Raw genomic sequence first — 24,310 nt, forward strand, 5'->3', positions numbered from 1 at the left:
CGTGAGATCAATAGATGACACTGTTGCTGGATCGGGCGGCCGACGGCGCGGCGGTCAGTACTGCGCTCCGCCCGCCACCGACCAGAGCGGACATCTCCGCCGGCCGCAGCGGACATCTCCGCCGGGGTACCGCAGCAGCGCGCTGCCGGTGCGGGCACCACTGCGGACTCCAGGGCGGAATTTCAGCCTGGCTGCCGAACTGATCCTGCATCTTGCCTCAGACTGCCGAGAAGTTTTGTCTCCAGCGAAAGAGACAACCCACTCTCCGTCTCTCCGGCCGGCTGCGGATCTATCGCGGGTCGAGACTGCTCCGCACCATCCGCTCGGCTGCCGCGGGCAATTTAGACAAGAGCCGGTGTCGCTGAGCTGGGATGGCGCCCGAAACGGACAAAATGAAGTCCTGCCAGTGTTTTACAGGTCAGTTATCCACTGCTCTATCTCAGCCGGGCCGTAAATGGAACTCCAAAAGAGCAGCGATTGGAGTTGAGCTGCCGTTTGGATAACACTATGATGAAAGGTATCTTGTATCCAGTGCTTCGTTTTCCGTTCGTGACATTTCAGTGATAGTGGTTCACTGCAGTGATGTGCTTGATTATATTTGAAAAACCTTATATGGGCTTCCGTAGCATGTGTCCTGTGGCAAGGGAAGGGGGGAGCGTAATTTATGCCCTTTCCTATATTGCTAGGATAACGCCATAACCGTGTCATAGCTTGTCATTGTCATGAGCTTTTGCATGCATTATGCCGCCTTATTTTAAAAATCGAGTAATTCGAACTTTAAAAAAAAAACTGACAACAATCTTCTAGTAACTTGGATCGTTGATGTTACCTTTATCGCATTTATTAAAAAGGCGCCTTGCTCAGGGCTTATGTTTGTCATCCATCCGTCTCTACGAGCATCTGTCAAAGTTTAACATGAGGAACATTATTTACCTCCTTCCCTTTTGAGGATCGCAAAGGGATGATCAATGTAAATTTTAACTACCTACATAGACGCTTTTTGGGGCAGGAAATAAGCAAGCGCGAGGGGAGCCCTGCACATGCGGAAATGCGAGGGGGTAGCGCCAACTAAATTGTGCACGGCACCCTACTAACCGGCCCTTACGTTCCAAAATTGAGCACAATCGGCTCAGCCGTTAAGATAAGGAAGAGACGTCCTGCACGTGCGCGCGAACAAACTGGGTCTCAACTGACTTTTGCCCGGCATTCTCATAACCAACCCCTATCATGTGCCAAATTTGAGCGCAATCGGCCCAGCCGTTCTCGAGATTTGGAGCTTGAAAGTGACCCATGCATGTGCACTTGCAGTTGCACCCTACCGGAGACACATGCAAATGCATTGCCTAATACACACAATAATTATGCTAAGTTCGGCGCAATCGACCCAGCGATTACCCAGTTACTGTAATTGTTACAAAACAGATGACTTCATTTTGAACGTTGCACGTGCAGTGGGGGTCACCCACATGCATTCCAAATAGTCTAGTATGGTACTTGGTAGAAAGGATGAAGCTACCTTATAAAAAGACCGCAAGCGAATCGGTCCAGAGCAGTGGTTGCTGGGATATACCTAAACGTGACATGATGAGTAAACTTCGGATAAAGCGTGACCACAGCTGACCCCGTATGCTCAGATTTTTTCGAAAGGCCAATTCGCCCGCTTACTCGAAATAAAATAAAATAAAATAAAATAAAATAAAATAAAATAAAATAAAATAAAAGTAAACATTTCGAAGCATTTTTAAGCTTTCTCGTTAACCCAACGTGACATCTGAATTTAAGTTATAATTTACGTTTCCACTTGAAGACGTTTTGCTGTTTTCTGTTATAATTTTGTCTTTTGTAATTTTCAAGTCGCAACGTTGGCTACAGCATCCAGGCCCTTTTGCGTCATGTAGTTCTACAACCTTGGTCATGCCTGCCAAAAAACAGACTAGGGGAGAGTGGGGCAAAGCGGCCACCCCACCTCAACCAGGTCGGGTCAGGTCAGGTCAGGTCAACCGGTAGGGGTCGTGACGGGTATTTGTAGTACCTGTCATCCGCCTCTGACAGCTTCGTAGCATGTAACGAAGGCACCAAAACTACTTCGTAAATGATCAAATGGTTGCTAAATTCGAATTCAGCTCCAAAAACTAGCCTAGAAACATGTAAAACTCGAAAAAGTGAACCGAGGTCACCAAAGGTCAATGACCTGACCTGACCTTCAGGTGACCTTGACACCCACCGTAATGCATGGGAGCAACATCAAATCACATGTTTGAACGTTTGAAACCACGAAAAGCTTGCAAACGCGCAGTGGCGGCGGAAGGTATTCTAGGATAGGGGTGCAAACGATATTGAAGCGCCCCTTCCCGCTGGGCGCCCCTTACCATATACACGGTTGTAGTATCACAAACAGTGAAGAGACGTTTGACAATGTGTTGTACCTGTTAGCACGTTCAGAATTACAGTTTTTATGTAACGAGAAATAGTTAGGTACATTCCATAGCGTAAACTTTAGTAAAAGACATAAAACCGCGTTCATGAGGTTGTGATCATTATTCAAGTCAGACCGGTTTCGTTCCACAGTGAGAACATCTTCAGTGACAATATAAACAGATATGTAAGTTACATGTTTTGATGGGATGATTACCCTGACACAATATCGAAATTATTTGCACACACATATGCACACATGCAAAACTCAGTAAGTACACTTCTTCCAGGTGGAGAATTGTTACGGAGCGAGCGAAGCGAGCGTAGTCTTTCCTTAGATTAACGGAAATTTCTGAGTATGAGCGGCCGGCCGGCCGGCCGGCCGGCCGTGGTCACGCTTTTGCGAGGCTTATATCTCAGCAACCACTTGACCGATTTACACGCGGTAATTTTTGTAGGGTAGCATCATTCCTTCTACCAAGTATTGGACTATTCCCGATGCATGTGGGTGACCCCTTATGCACGTGCCACGTGCAAAACGAAGAGGTGTCACTTTTGTAATTGTTGCAATATCTCGGTAACTACTTGGCCGATTGCGCTGAAAGTTGGCATGTAGGTAGGCACCCACTAGGCACTGCATATACATGTGCCAGAGTTGGGGTGCTGCTGCACGTGCGCACGTGCAGGGGTCGTTTCCAGATCTCGGGAACGGCTGGACCGATTGCGCTCAAATTTGGTACACCGTTGGGGACCGGTTAGTAGGGTGCCGTGCACAAGTCAGTTGGGACCCATTTTGCACGTGCGCACGTGCAGGGTGCCGCTTCCAGATCTCGAGAACGGCTGGGCCGATTGTGCCCAAATTTGGCACATCGCTAGAGACCAGTTAGTAGGGTGCCGTGCACAAGTCAGCTGGAGGTACCCCCTCGCAATTTCGCACGTGCAAGGCCTACCCTCTCGCTCGCTCCGTTAGTCGCCCCAAAAGGCGTTATACTGGTTCTACTTAATGATGACGACGCGCGACGGTGATACAAATGCACATTGCACATGAGAGCAGTTGCACACCATTGGGTACACACATCATAGAGCTAAGCGGTGACATTGAGAGGATATGCCGATGAAATGTCGTTTATTTTTGGTCGCAACCGAAAGATGTATAGTGATTCTAAAATTCTTAAATCAGGGAACGAGCTGTTCGTACCAAGAATTTCAAAATTATCAATCGTAAACGGAGCGTCACATGATAACACATGATCTCTAATGGACGAGACTGCTGGGGTTGATGACATCAGTCCGGTACGAGGAGATCTGCCTTGGTGTTGAGCCACTCTGGTGAATAAACGTTGATACGTGGAACCAACGTATGACGCCTGGCATGAGGCGCAACTAAATTTGTAAATGACACCAGAGCGACTCGGCTTGGGCAGTTTGTCCTTGTAACGGAAAAAATGTTCCAATCGTGAACTGGTTACGCAAAACTACTTTAGGGTTCAGATATGGATAATATTTCGTTAATAGGGACACGACTTCACGATGCATCTTAAGCGATTGATCACCATAGAAAGGTAATACAAAGTATTTTTCCAGCCTTTTAACTGAAGCTACGGTTGGGGCTGGACTGAACTGCTTCTGTAGGAAGTTCCGAACTGAAAAATCTACAAGTCGTTTTGGGAACCCATTATTGCAAAAGAATGACGTTAAAAACTTCACTTCTAAATCGAACAATCTGTAGGTCGAACTGATCCGAAAGGCACGAAATATGGCTGATTTCACAATTGCCCTCTTTATGAGCATTGGAATAGAGCTAAAGAAGCTAGTTCCAAGGCCAGTGAAAGTTTTCTTTCTGTAAACTGAGGTTTCAAAGCCACTAGCTGTTCGTTTTACATATACATCAAGAAAAGAGATCATGCTGTTAGTCTCCGTTTCTTTCGTAAATTTCATTCTTGGGTGCTGAATATTTAAGTAGTTGAGAAACTTGTCAACATGTGAATGATGCTCGAAAATCATAAAACAATCATCGACATATCTTCTAAAGTAGACGGGACGGTATTCTCGAGGACAGTTATCAAGCCAGTTCTTCTCATGATGACACAAGAATGCGTTAGCAAACGTAGGGCCTAACGGTAGACCCATTCCCACCCCATCAACCTGTTTGTATAACTTCTGGTCAAAAATAAAGTACGAATTTAGTACTGAAATCTCAAGCAAAGACCTAAAACAGTTCTTAGCTATCCCTGCTACCGTTGAGCAGTTCCGAAATAATGACTCTGTGCAGATATCTATGGTTTCTGTAACTGGTATGTTCGTGAATAAACTTTCAACGTCGAAACTAGCCATAAACATGCCCTCTTTAACCTCAAGTTGCTGAATGTCATTTACGAATTGGTAACTATTTTGCACAGTATACGCGTTCACGGTGAGGGGAGCCAAAATCGAAACCAAATATTTGGCAAGTTTAAACGTAGGCGTCCCACATGCTGAAAAAATGGGTCGCAATGGAACAAGCATCTTATGTACCTTAGGGAGCCCGTAGAGAACTCCTGGGACGGAGCCGGACGCGAATAAGTCGCTGTACAGTTCCTTCGAGATCATACCCAATTTCTTCATTTTACCCAACAGCCTATTAACTTTATCTTCAACCTGTAACATGATTTTGTGTATGGAGCCTGACTGAAGCGATGGCTTATCAACAGAGTCGCTTATCAAGCAAAATTTCGAGTCATCAGCTAAAACAGTGGACATCTTTTCAACGTACTCACTCCTATCGAGAATCACGACACCCCTACCTTTGTCCGGCTTGGTGACAACAATAGACGGATCGGAAGCCCACTCTCGAAGTGAGGCGACATCTTCTTTCGAGAAAATTGAAGAGAAGACTTTGGAAGACTTGAAGCCATGAAAGTGTTTATGACAAATATTTCGTATCTTGGTCTTGACATCTTGGAAGGTGAAACGTTGTGGAAGCGGTAGCTTGGATACGGACAGAACTAGCTTTTCGAAATGTAAAAAATAGTTATAGAAGTTCAACTTCCACTTCTACTTCAACTTCTATAACTATTTTTTACATTTCGAAAAGCTAGTTCTGTCCGTATCCAAGCTACCGCTTCCACAACGTTTCACCTTCCAAGATGTCAAGACCAAGATACGAAATATTTGTCATAAACACTTTCATGGCTTCAAGTCTTCCAAAGTCTTCTCTTCAATTTTCTCGAAAGAAGATGTCGCCTCACTTCGAGAGTGGGCTTCCGATCCGTCTATTGTTGTCACCAAGCCGGACAAAGGTAGGGGTGTCGTGATTCTCGATAGGAGTGAGTACGTTGAAAAGATGTCCACTGTTTTAGCTGATGACTCGAAATTTTGCTTGATAAGCGACTCTGTTGATAAGCCATCGCTTCAGTCAGGCTCCATACACAAAATCATGTTACAGGTTGAAGATAAAGTTAATAGGCTGTTGGGTAAAATGAAGAAATTGGGTATGATCTCGAAGGAACTGTACAGCGACTTATTCGCGTCCGGCTCCGTCCCAGGAGTTCTCTACGGGCTCCCTAAGGTACATAAGATGCTTGTTCCATTGCGACCCATTTTTTCAGCATGTGGGACGCCTACGTTTAAACTTGCCAAATATTTGGTTTCGATTTTGGCTCCCCTCACCGTGAACGCGTATACTGTGCAAAATAGTTACCAATTCGTAAATGACATTCAGCAACTTGAGGTTAAAGAGGGCATGTTTATGGCTAGTTTCGACGTTGAAAGTTTATTCACGAACATACCAGTTACAGAAACCATAGATATCTGCACAGAGTCATTATTTCGGAACTGCTCAACGGTAGCAGGGATAGCTAAGAACTGTTTTAGGTCTTTGCTTGAGATTTCAGTACTAAATTCGTACTTTATTTTTGACCAGAAGTTATACAAACAGGTTGATGGGGTGGGAATGGGTCTACCGTTAGGCCCTACGTTTGCTAACGCATTCTTGTGTCATCATGAGAAGAACTGGCTTGATAACTGTCCTCGAGAATACCGTCCCGTCTACTTTAGAAGATATGTCGATGATTGTTTTATGATTTTCGAGCATCATTCACATGTTGACAAGTTTCTCAACTACTTAAATATTCAGCACCCAAGAATGAAATTTACGAAAGAAACGGAGACTAACAGCATGATCTCTTTTCTTGATGTATATGTAAAACGAACAGCTAGTGGCTTTGAAACCTCAGTTTACAGAAAGAAAACTTTCACTGGCCTTGGAACTAGCTTCTTTAGCTCTATTCCAATGCTCATAAAGAGGGCAATTGTGAAATCAGCCATATTTCGTGCCTTTCGGATCAGTTCGACCTACAGATTGTTCGATTTAGAAGTGAAGTTTTTAACGTCATTCTTTTGCAATAATGGGTTCCCAAAACGACTTGTAGATTTTTCAGTTCGGAACTTCCTACAGAAGCAGTTCAGTCCAGCCCCAACCGTAGCTTCAGTTAAAAGGCTGGAAAAATACTTTGTATTACCTTTCTATGGTGATCAATCGCTTAAGATGCATCGTGAAGTCGTGTCCCTATTAACGAAATATTATCCATATCTGAACCCTAAAGTAGTTTTGTGTAACCAGTTCACGATTGGAACATTTTTCCGTTACAAGGACAAACTGCCCAAGCCGAGTCGCTCTGGTGTCATTTACAAATTTAGTTGCGCCTCATGCCAGGCGTCATACGTTGGTTCCACGTATCAACGTTTATTCACCAGAGTGGCTCAACACCAAGGCAGATCTCCTCGTACCGGACTGATGTCATCAACCCCAGCAGTCTCGTCCATTAGAGATCATGCGTTATCATGTGACGCTCCGTTTACGATTGATAATTTTGAAATTCTTGGTACGAACAGCTCGTTCCCTGATTTAAGAATTTTAGAATCACTATACATCTTTCGGTTGCGACCAAAAATAAACGACATTTCATCGGCATATCCTCTCAATGTCACCGCTTAGCTCTATGATGTGTGTACCCAATGGTGTGCAACTGCTCTCATGTGCAATGTGCATTTGTATCACCGTCGCGCGTCGTCATCATTAAGTAGAACAATTCTCCACCTGGAAGAAGTGTACTTACTGAGTTTTGCATGTGTGCATATGTGTGTGCAAATAATTTCGATATTGTGTCAGGGTAATCATCCCATCAAAACATGTAACTTACATATCTGTTTATATTGTCACTGAAGATGTTCTCACTGTGGAACGAAACCGGTCTGACTTGAATAATGATCACAACCTCATGAACGCGGTTTTATGTCTTTTACTAAAGTTTATTCTACTTCTAAAATCCATAGCGTAAATGTAACCTTCATAATGTTCGTTTAGAAACAACCTCATCACCATATCATAAGATTCTCCGAATAAGGCGTATCGAAAAGAGTTCCACGGTTCCAATACCTTCGTGTGGACTAATGAATAAGGCGCCGAATCCATAACACTAACTCGGTGACAGAGAATTGCAGGCCGGTAAGCAGCATGCCGCCTGGGCTGCACTGCACTATTGCATTCAGTGGTGTCATCAGTATCACGTCAGCCCTTCGGAACGGACATCCTGGCTCAATGTCATTCAAGCATTTGTAAAAAAAAATCCATTCCAACCAAACACTTCTGTTTGGTTCATTCATTTAACATTAGAGACGAAACAATTCCAACTTTGACCTCGTGAAAAGCACCGTTCCGAGATTCATACGGCGCACACTAGCGTGTACCCAAAAGTGTTTGCCATAAAATTCTAGGAAGAAAACCACCTCCTTCTTGGCTCGTTTTCCCGCCAATCGCGAATGAACCAAACACCGATAGGAGCCCGAAATGAATGAATACAGGCAATCAACGCTGGTAGATGTCCCAGCGAAATGAATGCATCTATTACCACCCAGAGGTGCCCCCATTTCAAACTAATACGACGGCGACGCCTCCACACCGATAGGGGCCCATCCCAGGGGAACGGAATAAATGCCGCCCCCTCATTGCCGGACGCCCCAGGAGAATGAATGATACACATCAACACCAATATGCTTCCCAGTGAAATTAATTATGAATGTCGCCTTTCGACGCCGGTAGGCGCCCCATACACCAGTGGATTTACTGCCGCCTTAACCCTCGCCCTGGCAGGGGGGTGTCGATGCGACCCCCCCTAAGGTTTTTCGTAGATAGCGTAAAAACGGCGGCGCGCAGCGCCGCCAAATTTGGCACAGCCTATGGGGCAACCTTTTTACATATGACCTGAAAATTTCAGGCCCGGTTGACCTTGGGTCAGGTCACCTGGTCAGAAAAACCGGTACAAGGTCATGGTCAAATTTCAATTTTCTTTTTGCACCTGTCCAACTCACAGTTTTTGACTGATTTCCTTCAAACTTTCAGGATGTGCTAAGTTCACCGAGTTGTGTAACATATAGTTCGGGTTTTTTGAGGTCACTGACCTGAGATCAGTTAGAGGTCATTACGTCGTAATGTTCAGTCTATGGGAAAATACTAAATTCGGAAAATACTGGAGATATCCGCTTCGTTCTATCACTTTTGTGCTTTGAAACCACAGTACTTAACAGCAGGTCACTTGGTGCTTCTTTGTTTGGTGTAGTTATCCATGGGTCAGGTCAAATGAGGTCAACTGAGGTCAAATGACGTTTTTGCCAATAATTTGGCACATAATGACGCTAGAGCTTAAAAAATGGTATCATTGTGTTCCTGGTGATCAGCCGAATCGAATGATATGCGATATGATGCAATTTGGTTAACTTGAACTTAATTTATTAATTTAAGTTTACTTAAAATTTAAGAAAAACTTTAAGTACACTTAAGCAAGCTAAAAAGTATATCATTCGACGCGCCTTGACGTGCTGAGTTCACTGGTGCCTTTCCTTTTGCTCTATCTTAATTAGATCAAAAGTTATAGCGAAAAACTTTTGACCTGTTTTTAGCGAAATTTTTACATTTATACCCCCCAAAACCCCCCTAAATATTGACCTAGAGCAGCCAAATTTGCACAGGGGCGAGAACTCCTGGGGGCCCACATACCTACCAAATTTGGTGTTTCTAGGTGCCATAGGAGCCAATCGCGAGGGGGGTCGCATCGACCCCCCCCCTCCCTGCCAGGCCGTGTTATGAAAAATGCCCTGCCAGGGCGAGGGTTAAAACACCGATAGGCACCTCAGTGAAGCGAATGCCGACCTATACCACCGATAAGCGCCCCGGATGAATAAATACCACCCGTCAACGCCGATAGGCGCCTCAGTGAAATTAATGCCGCCCCAATCTCCGATAGGCGCCCCAGGTGATACATGTCGCGCATCAACACCAACGGGCCATTTCAACACCATTGAAATGAATACCGCCCTTCAACACTGGCAGACGCCCCAGTGGAATGAATGCCGCCCCACAATGCCGATGGCCGTCCCTGCACTGGAAAATCAGTTTCGCCCCTATACAGGCGCCCATAGAAGTTTGCAGAGTGCTATTCCTGGTCATAATCATCTCCCCAGTAAAAAAAAAAAAAACGCAAAATACGCCCTAGCACTAGGGGTGTAACCGCCCATACGGACAGTGCAATTTTACAGGCCCCAATCTCGGACCTCCCTTAACATTCATATGTTGTAAACGGCAAACCGCCCCCGATAAATGTTACACAAACTAATTTCCTCTCGCATATCGGCCATCAGGCGCCCCTTTTTGTCGCATGGAGCCTGCAACGCTATAAGCCCTCATATGTTCGTGTTGGCGTTCGGAGGCTATCGCCTTCAAAGACGTCTCCATAAATGTTTCTTTTTCGTCCCACACACAAGCGCCCCTCTTTCGCATGCAGGCGCCCCTCTTCCGCATGGCGCGCTTCTCGAGTGGCTGCGCCCTCCAGGAGGGCGCAGCCATTCAACCTCCTATAGCCTTTATCGCCTGGCAAGATTATATTCGACAGGGTCGGCAGCATCTGGGGCATTCCACGATAGATCGTACCAGGCCCGTCACCCTCATCTCTCAGATTTTAATGAAAATCGGTCCTAGGGGTAATCATAGGCCCCAAAGACGCCTGGCAAAATATCAGACTTCTCAGATCAAAACTTTTTGAGTTATATTGCATTACATTTTTTTAACTTCGGTATGTAACGGTGAGTTTGATGGCCTATAACTCAAAAACGGGTTAAGCAACCAACAAAAAGTAAACAACACTAAGCTTGCGATGAATCAAAAATTAATACTACTATTTAAAAATTCCAAAGAAAAAATTTCATTGTTGAGCAAAAGCCTTAATCTTTTTCATTTGCCTCTAATGACTTTTGGGACCAAAATTTTTCACATTTTTATTTTTTTTAAATAATCTTCATGTCATTGCAAATCGACATGCAAAAAATTAGAAAGGTGTTCTTTCTATAAGTTCCTCATTTTTCCGCAAACAAAATGGGTTTCGGAGGGGTTGATACGACCCCAGCACGCCGTTTCGCTTCTAATAGAGCTAGAGCCTCGCGGAAAAAACGAGCGTGTGTGCCGTTACAAGTCACAGCGATTGGTACCCGATTTTAAGGTCTCAGGTTAACCGGTAGCATCTGAGGTCAGGTCACGTGACTGAAGTTACGGGTTCGGTTTTTAGTAAATAACTTCGCAAAAAATGGCCGCAGAGCCGCGATTTTGGCATCATTGTATTCGCCTAGCTCAGGTGCATTGAATGGTATACTTTTTGCTATGGTGAGGTCAACTTAAGTAGTTGACCTCGGGTCAAGGTCAGGTCAGAGCCCCTCAGGTCACGAAGCTGGGCAAGGGTATCATATGGCATATCATTCGATTCGGAAGGTCTTCCCGAGTCCATTGGTGGCTTTCCCGACTCTCTAGCTCGATTTGATCGGGAGTTATTGACGAAAAACTCGTACGACCCTAGTGACGTCATAAATGACGTCACGCAAGGTTAACAATGCAAAAGTAAAGCATTGGACTTTGCAAGGAGTGCATGAAATCACGATACCATGTACGTGGGATAGTTTTAGATCATTCTCGGCGCCAAAATAACAGTTTTTATATATTCCCCATTGATTTCTAACAGTGATGTCACGTGACCGACCTGACCTCATGTAACCTTGAAAAATTCCCAGATATACAAGTTGTGAGACCTCTGGAGGACACCATGTATGCGTCCTGTAACTTTCATCTCGGACAGCTATGGTCATTGTCGTCCAAAACAATGTCAGAACCAAACAGCCTTTTTCACCCTCGCGCTTATAGGAAAGAGGGTTGAATGAACCCTCTTTTCACTTTTTTTCAGATGACTCAGACTTGAATTGAAATTTCAGTAACCCGTGATGTCACTAGGCAGCTTTAGCACGCCATTTGTAAGCTCCCCTCCCGAAATCACTATTCGAAACCGTTATCGTGACGTAAAATAAATACATTTATAGAAAGAACACCTTCCTAATTTTTTGCATACTTCTTAACAATGAGCCAAATATTTTTTTTAAAGAAATAAAAATTCAAAAAAATTTGGTCCCAAAGTCCAAAAAATACAAATGAAAGAAAACTCGATATTTCATATATCAAAAATAGCGTATTTTTCGAAATTTTAAAAATACATATTAATCTCTGTTTCTTTGCAAGTTCAATGTTATATAACATTTGGCATATGAATAATCCGTCTTAGAGTTACAGCCCGCCAAACTTAGCGCTGCAAAGCAAGATCCAAAAAATGTTATACACCATAACTAAAAAAATACTTATCTGATAAGCCTGAAATTGTTACAGGTGGATTCAGAACCCCTGAGTACCCCTGAGACCAATTCTCGTCAAATTCCGAGAGATGAGGGTGTCAAATCGGAAAAAAGTGGTACGATCTATCGTGGAATGCCCCATCTGCCTTTGTTTCAGATAAGGATGCCCTCCACTCTTCAGCATATCAAAAGATACTTTTCCCACGTCATTGCCACCCTCTTCGTGTCACAAGTGCCTTTATCAGTTGCGGTGTCGCACTGCTCAGCTTTATGGCTGCTGCACCTCTTAACTTCCTGCCTCCTCTACAGATTTTCGAGGCGCCCCTTTCCATAGCTTTAGGGTGCAGCTGCCCCCCTTGCCCCCCTGCTTCCGCCGCCACTGCAAACGCGCGGCTAAGGCTAGCCGACATACGCCGAATCGCGATTCCGGCCAAACATTGTCTCGGAAAAGAGGTCACAGGTCAAAGGTCATTTAGGTCAGGGTCATGGAATTTCCAGGGTAGGTGTCAAATTGATCAATGCGAGGGTACTGAAAGTTTCGTTGCGATCGGCCGCTTTTTACGCGAGTTATTCGCAAAAAACCTAAGGGGGGGGGGTGCATCAACCCCCTGTGCCGGCGAGGGTTAACCCTCGCCCGCACATGGGGGGGGGGGGGGGTGCCACCCCCCCCCCAGGTAGTCTTTCTGCTCTGCACTCAACATTTTTAGAGCTAGAAGGCTGATTTTTCGTATTGCTGCTCCTCTATCCTTTCTTGATGTCCACTGAAAACTTCAAGTTTCTGTGGTTTTTGGTTTCGGAGATATCACCTTGTTTTTCAGGTCATGTCATGACCCAAATGGCCAATTCGCAACATCTTGCGTTGGCTATGGGACTTGTGAGCTTTTGATACCTTGATTTCGGCCTTTTTTGCCAGTCTTACCTCCCACCTATCATGGAACATGTTGTTCGACGATGTACGGATGTCAAGGTCAGGGTCAAGGTCAACCTAGGTCATCTAAGATAATTGCGTTTTAGGCAAGCTGAATTTACTTTTTGTGAAGTTTTTTGACTGCATTTTTGGTAAAAGCTTCTCAGATCATGATTTCATGTAATATGGACACATAAACAATCGGTTCACACATCAGTATACACACAGACACACACAGACATACAAACACATATCATTGACCTTGACCTAACTTGACCTGGAATGACCTCAGCAGCAAAAACCTGGTCGGATAGTGTGACAAAGAGGTTCTAGCTGGCTTGGCACCAGAAAACGGCATCGTCATTGCCCATTGGTATATGATAAGCAGCGCACTTGATATCCAACGGTGACCCAAAACAGCAACATTTTTTAGTCTGACCTGACCTGGAAGGTCAGGTCAAATGACTGACCTGAGAAGGTAAAACTGGGTATCATTGGATTTGTCTCTTCCCAAAGAATCTTTTTCGTCCTTACCGCTGAGCTCTATCTCCAACAGGAACGAAATGGCGCGGGGTGGTGGCACCCCCCCATGTGCGTTCTAGGATGGGAAAATGGCATGTGCGGGCGAGGGTTAAGGTGGGATGGTCACTTTAGCCTACCTAAATGCAGCCTGACTATTTTTGATCTTTTTGTATGACCATGATTTTAATATAATTTAAGTCAGACCAAAAGAGGTGTCCTATAAAATGACAGCCTGTGCATTTTTTAGCGAAAGAAATTAGATTTTACCGTGCATTTAATCTTGCTTCTCCATTCGACGGCCTTGCATTCGACAGTTATGCCTTGGCTCTTGAATATTGAGTCCGCTCATTTTTTACTTGCTTTTTTCCTTTTCAGCGGTGTCAAAACCGGTGAAAGAAGGCTACTTATTCAGGTATAAAAGTAAGTATATGTTTTTCATTGTTCGGTTACGTGCTTTTTCAAGTGTGCACGCTGGATTGGTCTGTATTTGGCAGTCATATTCATCTGGGCTGTGTTACCCCGATGCAGTCTTTACGTCCACGCATATCCTGCAATTGTCAACATGAAAGCAAACATGTATAGTCGGTCAAATATGTATCTTTCCCGGCCGCCAAGTGGCGCTACGGTCTGGATTCGATAGTTGGCTGAGCCCACACCCCAGCTGCCCTGGCGGCTCTGGCGGCCCTGTGACGTCACGCGCGGGGGGCGGAGCTACACAGCGGCCGGCTGGAGAGTGACCGCAGACCAGCACTGGACGGCCTCGCCGCCGGGTGCTCCGGCGGGTCTGGCCGGGAGAGGCGAGCAAGCGGATGCGTTAGGAATCTAACGAATGTGAGGGCAGCGCGATGGTCTAATGATGGCTGTGCTTTCATGCGCCGTGTAAATTGTAGACTGAGTGCTATGAGCTATCAAAGGATTATCTGGTGTTTCAACAGGGGTCGCTGACCTAAAAATTAAGATGGTTGCTCTTGATACGATTGAATGCTTGGTGATATGATGATTAGCGCAAGAGAAATATTTAATCGAATTATGACCGGTTATTTTTTGATAAAGCAAAAACTTTTTTCATTTTTTTTTTTTGGCATTAACGGGAAAGCGTTAAGCCATATCTACTGAAAATCTTAACCTGCGCCGGGCCGGGGGGGGGGGGCGATTTGCGCCCCCCCCCCCAGGTTTTTCGCAGATAGCCGAAAAACGGCGGCGTGCAGCGCCACCAAATTTTGCATACCTGTTTTTCCATCTATTGCGCATACTGTGTGCGAATTTTGACCTATGACTTAAGGTCAGGTCAACAGGTCGGTTTGAGTGACCTAACGTCACAAAAAGTTTGAACTTGCACCAAAGCTACAACTGTTGACCGATCGATATCAAACTTTCAGGAGTTAGTAAGGGTGACAATATCCACAAAATGTATGTCTCGGATTTTTTATCTATGACCTGAGGTCAGGTCAATCTCACAACCTCCCCATTATAAGTCAATGGGATAAATTTCAACTTCATCTGAATGCCACCCGATCCACACAATATATTCAGGATCATGGTGTTGCAGGTCCCTGGTGGTCATTCTACCGAAGGATGTCACCGGTGACCTTTGGAAGGTGTCGCTAGGTCATCCGAGGTCACCTGAGGTCACCAGCGGGGGTTTTCTGCAATAACTTTTGAGTGAATAGAAATAGAGACTCCGTTCGACGTTTATCATGTTTGTCTGATCAATGCGGATCGAATGATATGCAACATGACCTATTTCAGTCAGGTCATGACCTTGACCTTAGGTCAAATTTTCAACTTGACCTTTCGAGGTCACATGATATAGCTTTCGATGCGCTTTGACAAGCTAAGAACGATGACGTTCGAATCGATCCTTTATCTTGTCTGGATCAAAAGCTATTTAAGAAAAAGTATCAGAATTTATCGCTCTTTCGAACGCCGCCTACCGCTTGTCTCTACGACGCTCAGGAGTCGAGTTAGACGGGTGGGGGGGGGGGGGGGGGCGTAAAACCGCCCCCTCCTAAAACAACCTCCTAAACCTACCCTCCTAAAGATTTCTGCAACCGTTCTACCCTCATCACTCAACTGAATAATTCTCCCCTTTTCAAAAACGGTGCAGTGATACGGCATCTCAAACCTAGAGCGACTACACTCAAGTTCAAGCTAACGGTCTCCACTCTCCAATTCAGATACCTATCGAAACCTTTCCGCGACCCGGTGCTGTGGCTCAATCAGTGGGCCAGCTGGCCGCAGACCATACCCGCAGGGCATGAACCTTTGACCATATTAGGTCAACACGCCGTGGCCCCAGCCCGCTCGCCAGGTCCGCGCTCATTGGCCGACGCGGCAACCGCACAACCTGTCCCCTCCCCTCCGTAGTACTCGCAGCGGCCGGCGGATTCAGCCAAGTTACCGACCTGCCCAGCTTGGGGAGGGCCGGCCGGGAAAGATACATATTTGACCGACTATACCCATCTCTCGAAGATACATTACATATTGGCATAAGGCGAACATTGATCACCCCATGCCCCAGGAGCGCTGCTGTTCAGCGGTCTATGGGGTCATCTTTGGTGGCGGGTCGGCTGGTGAGCGGACGGGAGGCGCGTTAGATGAGCCGTGCCCGACCTCAACAGCCTGTTTATGACCGCGCTGCAGGAACTGGGCGCTCGGGGTCACCGGGGCCGCCTCGGGGCACATCACCCCCGGGCCTGCGCCGCATCACTGCACACAGTCGATTCGGCTGCAGGCCTGAGTGTCTGCAGAGTCTTGAGACTGTTTCAGACAGAAAGGCTGTTTTGCGAGGAATTTGTAGGTGAAGTTGTGGGTTTACTAGGCTCACCAAAGCGACGCAATTTGCTTGGCCAGTGAACTTCTACTCAGTACTCTGCTGGGAGCTGCTTGATTACTTGATAATTTACCTTTGCTATTATAGTGCCATTGAAACGTAGTGACAGTGGCACATTACGCTTGAGCGCTGTCATAGAACTTGCGATTTGTAATCTATTAGTCTTTCAGCCAATGGCTTACCACTATGAGGCATATTTTATTCTTCTTATGCATAATGTGTTTTATAGGAAAAAATATGTTGTTTTGATATAAGGTGGGGAATAGGGATGAATAAGCTTTATCCAACGGAAAAGAACGTTGGTAATGATGTGTAAAAATGTGCGTTCTTTCTAAATATCGTTTCAACCGCATCTCCTAGCGATTTTCGATGGAAACTCATTGCAGCAAAAATTATGCCCGAAAAAGGCGTCTCGCAGCCGACCTGGCGCTGCCGATTGTACCTTTGTCCTGTGAGGGTGCTGACAGCGGCATACGGACATCGCAAGTATACCGGCCCGACAGTGGCTCGCGATTATGACAAAAGGACGAGTGTAGAGAAGAGGGAGGCGTCGGTTGTCGAGCGAGCAGCCACAAAGGGTGGGGGTGGGGGTGAGGGGGAGCTGACGAAGCAGCGGTGAAAAAAATGATACGATGGGCAAGAGCTTTTTTTTTTGCTCAGATGGAAAGGCTTTACCTGCTAGGCATTTTTAATTGAGCTCCTTCACCCAAACAATTATTACGATAAATGGGTCGAGTACCAATATTGAATTTTTCATTCAAACATGGAGTTTGTTTCTCTTTTTGCCCGTAATGCTTTTAGGGTTCTTTTGACGCTAAAAGGTGCTACGAATAGCAGCCGTTAGTACCCCAAATGCTAAACTTTTTTTACAGTGTATAGGTACAATACAACAATGAACACAATATACATATAAATTAGGTACTAATGTCAGCAGATTGTTCCGCTAATAGGTACGTTCAGCATGCGCTGTGCTTAGATGCTTATATTCCAAACAACACGCGCAGAATTATAAGCAAGGACTGAACCGCGAGAAATGATCTTTTGAGGCCGTTTGGCGTTTATTTTGTCGGAATGTTCAGTGAGAATAATCGTTTTTTTTTTTTGCAAAACGGTCATGGTTGACCTTCACTTACATAGAGCACAACGTCGAGACATTGATTTCGTTTTTGCACAGAGGAGTGTGAATTGACTGACGTTCGACTCGATCTGTACCTTTCCCAGAGCGGTTTTTCGGCGCCAACTGGCGCGAGGAGTACGCCGTGCTGTACGAGGACAGCTCGCTGCTCTGGTACAAGTCTCGCGAGCGCCGGCAGCCGGAGGGCGCGCTGATGCTGCGCTGCGCCCCGGAGCTGATGGCTGTCGGCGTGTTCACGCGCGCCGTGCCGCGCCAGCCCGAGTTCCCCTGCGGCACGGACATCCGGCGGGTGATCGCGCTGGGCAGCAGCGCCACGCGCCGCGTTCAGTGGTTCATCTGCCACTCGGAGGACGACGCCAAGTGAGTAACGTGACAGACCTGGCCAGGTCGGCCGCGTCCTGACCGGGGCACAGCTTACTGTAAAATTGGTACTTTGTAGTTATTGAATTGATGCCGGCTGCTCACGCTAGCATAGGTAGGCATTTGTAATTCCTAGTGATGTATTGGTGAAGTTACTGATGCATTGAACACATGAACAGTGACCCCCCGGCGCGGTGGTGACATTGGTTGGTGACACCATGGCTGATGGTGACACTAATGACACCGGTGGCGGTGCCCGTCGGCGGCCCATGGTGACACCAATGGCCGTGTCCGGCGGCGGCGGAGCCCGCGCGTCTGCTCGTCGGCCGCCGACGCGTCGGCAGAGCGGCGGTGCTCCAATCGATAGCCGGGCCACTCGGGCCGCGCCGACCGGCGAGCAGCTGGCACGGCGCCCTGCCTGGCGGTCGGCGGCACGGCGCGGCAATCAGCCGAGCCGGCCGCGGCGCCGCGAGCGGTCCGCCGCCGGCCGCTGAGCAGCGCGCCGGAAACCCACCAGCTCGGCAGATGAGCGGCCAAGGAAACCACCCGCTCAGCAGATAACGGCGCCGGAAACCGCACAGCGCCGCAGCCACGGCCGCCGACAAAAACCACCGATGAATGAACAAACAATACATGGCAGCCGCATGGCGACGAGCAGACGGATCTCGCCATGGACATTTCACGCCTGAGTGCTCTTCAGCAGCGGAACGTGATGTAAGACGCGGATCGGCGCCCGATGGATATTTGATTATTTCATGCAATGATTTCCCGGGACCCGGAGTCCTTATTATATTTTATTCAATGATGTCCCGGGGCCCGGTCCTTATTATTGAATCAAACTCTCTCTCTCTCTCTCTCTCTCTCTCTCTCTCTCTCTCTCTCTCTCTCTCTCTCTCTCTCTCTCTCTCTCTCTCTCTCTCTCTCTCTCTCTCTCTCTCTCTCTCTCTCTCTCTCTCTCTCTCTCTCTCTCTCTCTCTCTCTCGCTCTCGCTCTCGCTCTCGCTCTCGCTCTCGCTCTCTCTCTCTCTCTCTCTCTCTCTCTCTCTCTCTCTCTCTCTCTCTCTCTCTCTCTCTCTCTCTTTCTTCTCCCTCCCCCTCTCTCTATCTCTTCACCCTCCCCTCCCTCTCACTCTCTCTCATAAATCATGCAGACTAGTGCTGTAATTTTTGTTTCTACAAAGCAAACTTAATTTTTGACCAAATTGATTGGAAGGAAAACCGGCCCAGTGCTGATGGCGCCCTGGAGCTGATGTGGCAGATTCGCTTCTCGTGGATGCGTCATCGCTCGACAATCTACTGGGATATCGCCGATTCGCAGAGCTAAGGAAAAAGTGGGAAGAATACTCGTCGAAAAAAATCGCTCCACTAACTCGTCGCCAGGGATAGCAGAGGAGGTAGCCGGAGCCGCGTGCTCGGTCCGAAAACAATTCAACCAACATCGACACAGAACCATACAAGATACTGACGCTAGAATGAATGGGTATATGTGTAACGCTAAGATGTGAATGGAAGAAATATCAAAACTAATTTTCGAAGAATATGACGTAGATATTCACTATCTTGGGTTGCAAATAACACAAAAGACGACCACATGACCCTGCCGGCGACCTATTCACCGGTGATAATTTAAACAGAATGGTAATCGCTTAGAAGGCACACATAGTTAGGGTCGTGTCAATCCAGTTTTCAGCTGTTTGATAAAGCTTATACGTTTAGTTAGTCACGCGACACATGTAGGTTTCGACTCCAGCCCCAAACCTCTTCTTTAATCTCCTTATTCTATATGGCGTTATCGATAAATATGGTGTAGCTAAATATTGTGCATATTGTTTTGCTTTTGTCTTACAAAATGATAGTGACGTCCATCGTGCTCGATGCGTTTTGTAGCAACTAGCATCAATCTTGCTAGATCTTTGGGGGACATATCCGGCATTTTGATGCACTGGATCGATTAGGGTCAATTGAGATAATCGTGGTAATGGCGTTGAGGCAGTTGCTTTTGAGGTCAATTTAGGAACGGATTTCAGTTTATTTTTGCTGAAAACACAGGCTCCAGAACTACGAGCTGGTATACCCGGACGTAACATATGATTGTCTGTTTGTTTCCAGAGCGTGGATGACAGCCATCAGCAACACGGTAAGCCATCCGGATAGCATAGCGGAGTTTGTGTAGGATATAACCGAATGGGTAGTTGTAAGCCCGCGTGTGATGCTGGGTATGGACTGCTGCGAATGACGTAACCGACCCTCCGACCGATCTTTACCGTACGGAGGACCCATTTGATCAATCTAAGTGTAAGCACTTAGCACACCGTAAATGATATAAACGCCATTTTACGGTCTCAATCATCACCTAAATGCTTGTGTTCAGCTTCATCAGGCGGGATTGGTACATTGCTTGTAAAATTGCTAACCGTCGGTGAACGCAACCAAATTCGTTCGGTTTCAAAATGCGTCCGTGCCTCAGGTGTGAAATATGTTTCAGTTACGCGTGGATGTGTTACCATGAATTTCCCTGCATATCGTGCTCGCAAAGTGTTCGGAGTACGCCCCGATAAAGCAGTCTGCTGTTGTAGCTAGCTGCCGTCAGTGTTTGGGTGCGTGATAATCTGACGGAGCATTGTGGTCTGTTGCAGCTGCCGGCGCCGCCCAGTCCAGTAGCGGCCGAGGTCTGCTGCCCACGAGCGTTCTCCCTGCCCGGTCACGTCACCAACAGCCTCGACGCACAGTGCGCCGACAAACGAGGTGCGTTCACGCCCTTTCGCAGTCTCATTGAAAATGAACGCTCAATGAGATGGCACTTTTAATGGAGCCCGTTGATGAATTTTGTGAGGCTAGGACCTTTCGGTCTATTGAGAGATTAACTGGACCGATGGATGGGAGGATAAGGGAAATACATTATGTCTGAGTCGAACACCGGCCGGTGCGTCGCAGCGGCTGAGCTCGGCACTTTCCATTTGGACGGGAGACGAGAGTGTCCGGTTGGACAGACCCGACAGCCACTCATCGCTTACCCCAGAGGGACGTGCTCCAATGCGCAGTTGCCTGGGCCGTGTGACTGCTAGTTCGTAACAGCAAATCGTGATCATTTGATCAGGGAGCGGCGGAACACCTTCAATTAAGGGGAGGCACTGCCGACTTTTGGTTCCATTCTTTCCATGCAACGCCCATAGGGCTAATGTTAAAATGCCAAAATCAAAGGGGGGCACGGTGCCCCGGTGCCCTCCCCGTTCCGCCGCCTATGGACGGATGAAGGGAGTCTGGGACAGTCTGCGTGCCCTGCGATGTTACGTCTTAACATACCTACTTGCGACTTCGTTATATAGATATTAGAATATATGCTACGCATAGGAATTTCTGTCCTCGGTTTTTTTCAGCCAGTAGTGTAGTGCAGCCATTTTTTTTTTACATGCCATTACGGAGCGTAGTTTGGTCGGGCTGTTGGGCTCATCCTCTGAGGTCCGTCGTCGGCGACGCTACCGCCGCGTCGGTCTCGACGACCAACGTCGGCTGCTCAGCTTCGGCGCTCACAACACAGATGGCGTTCTCGGCCGGCGAGTCGTTATTGAGCACGGCGAGCTGGCTATCCAGCCGTCGCCTGCACTTAGCTCTGAGCTGCACACCTGGCCCCGAATCAGGATTAGCAAAACGTTGGAGAGAATCAGGCTTTTGGCCTCTGATGGAGAGAAGCTGTCAACACGTAGGGTTTACTGTCAGCAAAACACGCTCCACATTAGTGTACTTACCTGTTACGTGCCGGATGGATGATCCTATAACTTCCACGCCTTGCTTTTCTCGCTGCAGGGACTGGCGAGGGCCGGCGCAGTCTGGACGACCTGTGCTCAGGCCTAATGCTGGCCGGGGCCGTCAACGAATGGTGTCACGGGCTGGGCTGGGGCTGCGCCCAGGGCTGGGGAGGGCCGGCCTCCGCCTTCGACACCGGCTACTACTACAGCGACGCCGTCGGAGCAGACGCAGACTACGACTACGAGGCAGACTTTGGCGACTTTGGTGGCGACTTTGGCGGGTTCTAGGCGGACTTTGGAGAAGTCACTGATGTAACACTGGGACTCGGTCCCCAACTGTAGCTTTAAATTAGATTGTTGTTGGATACCTTACGTGTCATCCTCGAGTTGTGTGGATGCACAAGTCGGTGTTACTAATGCGTGTTGACTGATACTATGTGTCGCCTCCAAGAGAGGCTGATATGTGTTGTGAAGCGGCTTTGTGCCGCTAATGTGCTCAGCTTGTGATCCATAGGACCGCACCTTACATTGTCTATGCACGAGTGTGCTCATTGTCAAACATTTGACAATCGGGGAAAACGGCGGATGACACAAATAACCCCTGCTCTCTCGGCTTTCTCTTCTCTCCCTCTCCTATTCCAACTTTCTCGTTCTTCATAGGATGAGCTCAGGAGATGATTCTCAGTAATCCCAAACCCACTCTTGCTTTCTATCTCTAGCTCTTCTCATGCTGAGCTCCCTCAGTGTCCCCTGAGTAAGGCATGGCCCTCGTTTATCCCAAACCCACATCAACGGAGGGTGTGCGGCCTCCTGCTGAGTCGATCAGAGTCCCTTTGTTACTGCCCCGGCAGGAAGCTGCCATATAGATGTGATGTTGCATCTCCCAGCGGGAAGAGCGCGCCTCGAAAAACGACGGCACTGAATTGTCTCAATTCGGTGACACGATGCAGTGCAGTCGCTGTTTTACGGCATGGCACAATACGTGCACGATGTTACATATATGTTTTACTAGAAAGCCGGGATGGGCTTAGGCAGAGCACCAGAAGTTGGTTAGCATCAGCAGTGGCTTTGCTAGGCATTGTGACGCTATCTTTGAAAGGTGTTGACGCATAAGCGAATCATGATCAAGATGGGACAGTGTATGTTACTTTTGAGGATTATATTTCGGTAGTCCTCGCACAACGAAAGCTTAGCATGTCATGCAACGCGTCCACCAAGAGCGGGTCTACGCACGTTCGTATGTAAATACGTGTGATGCGCGATCGTAGTTGGCGACAGGGGTGTAAAATTAAGGGTATTGTGCATGAGCACCCCTACACTGCCAAAGCGCCCTTTTAAGTAAACCAAAATCCATATGAAAAGCTCACATCAAGATATTGTACTTCATGCCTGTTACCTTGAGCACAATGTAACGCTGTCCAATGTTTTCATTACTTTCCACCCGTGGTTGGCGATAGGATTGTTGTGACACTACTACAGGCAGTTATGCACTGGTGTGCCCTTTGTGGGGCACGGCTCAGCTCTGCGGTAGCGCCTGGCCCTGCGCGGCTCCGCACTCCGCCACTGTGTGGCCCGGCGTCGCGAGACCGTCGGTGACCCGACACCCGACTTCTGCTGTAACCGACTGCGGCGTGGCAGCTCTGCGGCCGTGCCGAGAGCGGCGGCCCTGAGCTTAGTGTGCTGCTCCCCGAGCGATACGTCAGCAACTCCTGGTCCCTGGTCGGCATCCGACCATGCTGTAGACTTCCGTGAATGTCTTAGAGGTTATGGGCGTGATGCTATGCCTGCTCGACGCGGACTTGGTAGGGTGTTTGCCGCTGCTCAGCTCTGACGCTGAATGTTTTGCTTTCTATTCGAACTTTTGGACTGAAATAGCAGTACCGCTGATGGCTGATGCATAAATTAAGCATTCAGTAAGCTGCTTTACTTCACAAGCTGCGCATAATTTTTGACCCGTGCAATTTTAGTGTACCTGTGCCACTTGTACCCTTACCTCCGTAGATCAGGTAAATGATGATTGCGGCTTTTTAGTTGCCTTTTTAGTTGCCTGGGTTTGTGTGGTTTCTGTGTGTGGATGGTCAGGGTCAGGGACATAGTGGACCTTTTACATCCCGAAAAAGGGCGGTAGGTTACCTGCTCTTGATGCACTGACGATGTAACTTGTACTTGTAAGTTAAATGCCAAAGAAGATGCGCGTGCAAAAGGCAGTTGTCCTGCAATGGATGTATTGTGCTGGTAAGACGCATATGCGTAGTTGCATTAAAATAAAGTTTAGATATGTGTGACTTTCGCGAGTTTTGTCAAGTGTGGTCCAGTGCTTTAACTTCTCGGGCACTGTCATGGAGACGTAACATGCAAGGCAAGAGCTCGTCCTTTGTGGGTACCAGTTTGCTAAGTCCCACACCTGGTCCCACATTTCGGGGGATAAAAAAACATTACCCAATACCCGGTCTTGAAAATTGGATATCGGTTTGTGTATTTGCGCTATTGCTGGATCGCTTACGCTACACTGGTCATTACGAGCGAGCGAGCGCAGCGAGCGAAGCGAAGTCTTTTCAATATAACTGAAAAATCTCAGTATGAGCGGCCCGGCCCGGCCTGTAACGCTTTTGAGAGGCTTATATCTCAGCAACCGCTGGACCGATTGGCCTGCGGTCTTTTTTGCTGGGTAGCCCCATCCCTTCTACCCCGTAA

The 24,310-nt window shown here is 47.3% G+C and overlaps 1 protein-coding gene across 1 annotated transcript; it reads left to right on the forward strand.

Moving 5' to 3' along the window:
• Positions 1-87: 87 nt before the first annotated feature.
• On the forward strand, positions 88-23,901 carry LOC122375279. The gene is made up of 6 exons (XM_043354573.1): positions 88-417; positions 13,919-13,963; positions 17,598-17,871; positions 19,980-20,007; positions 20,507-20,615; positions 21,675-23,901. The coding sequence occupies exons 1-6, from the start codon at positions 372-374 to the stop codon at positions 21,902-21,904; spliced, it is 732 nt and encodes a 243-aa protein (XP_043210508.1). The 5' UTR covers positions 88-371; the 3' UTR covers positions 21,905-23,901.
• The last annotated feature ends 409 nt before the right edge of the window (positions 23,902-24,310 follow it).

Source organism: Amphibalanus amphitrite, unplaced genomic scaffold (assembly GCF_019059575.1).
Source record: "Amphibalanus amphitrite isolate SeventyFive unplaced genomic scaffold, NRLGWU_Aamphi_draft 001809F_arrow, whole genome shotgun sequence".
Lineage (NCBI taxonomy): Eukaryota > Metazoa > Arthropoda > Thecostraca > Balanomorpha > Balanidae > Amphibalanus > Amphibalanus amphitrite.

Coding starts and splice junctions, on each gene's coding strand:
- LOC122375279 (XM_043354573.1), top strand. CDS start 372: ATGGCGCCCGAAACGGACAAAATGAAGTCCTGCCAGTGTTTTACAG. Junction 418..13,918: donor GTCCTGCCAGTGTTTTACAG/GTCAGTTATCCA, acceptor TTTCCTTTTCAG/CGGTGTCAAAACCGGTGAAA. Junction 20,616..21,674: donor ACAGTGCGCCGACAAACGAG/GTGCGTTCACGC, acceptor TTCTCGCTGCAG/GGACTGGCGAGGGCCGGCGC.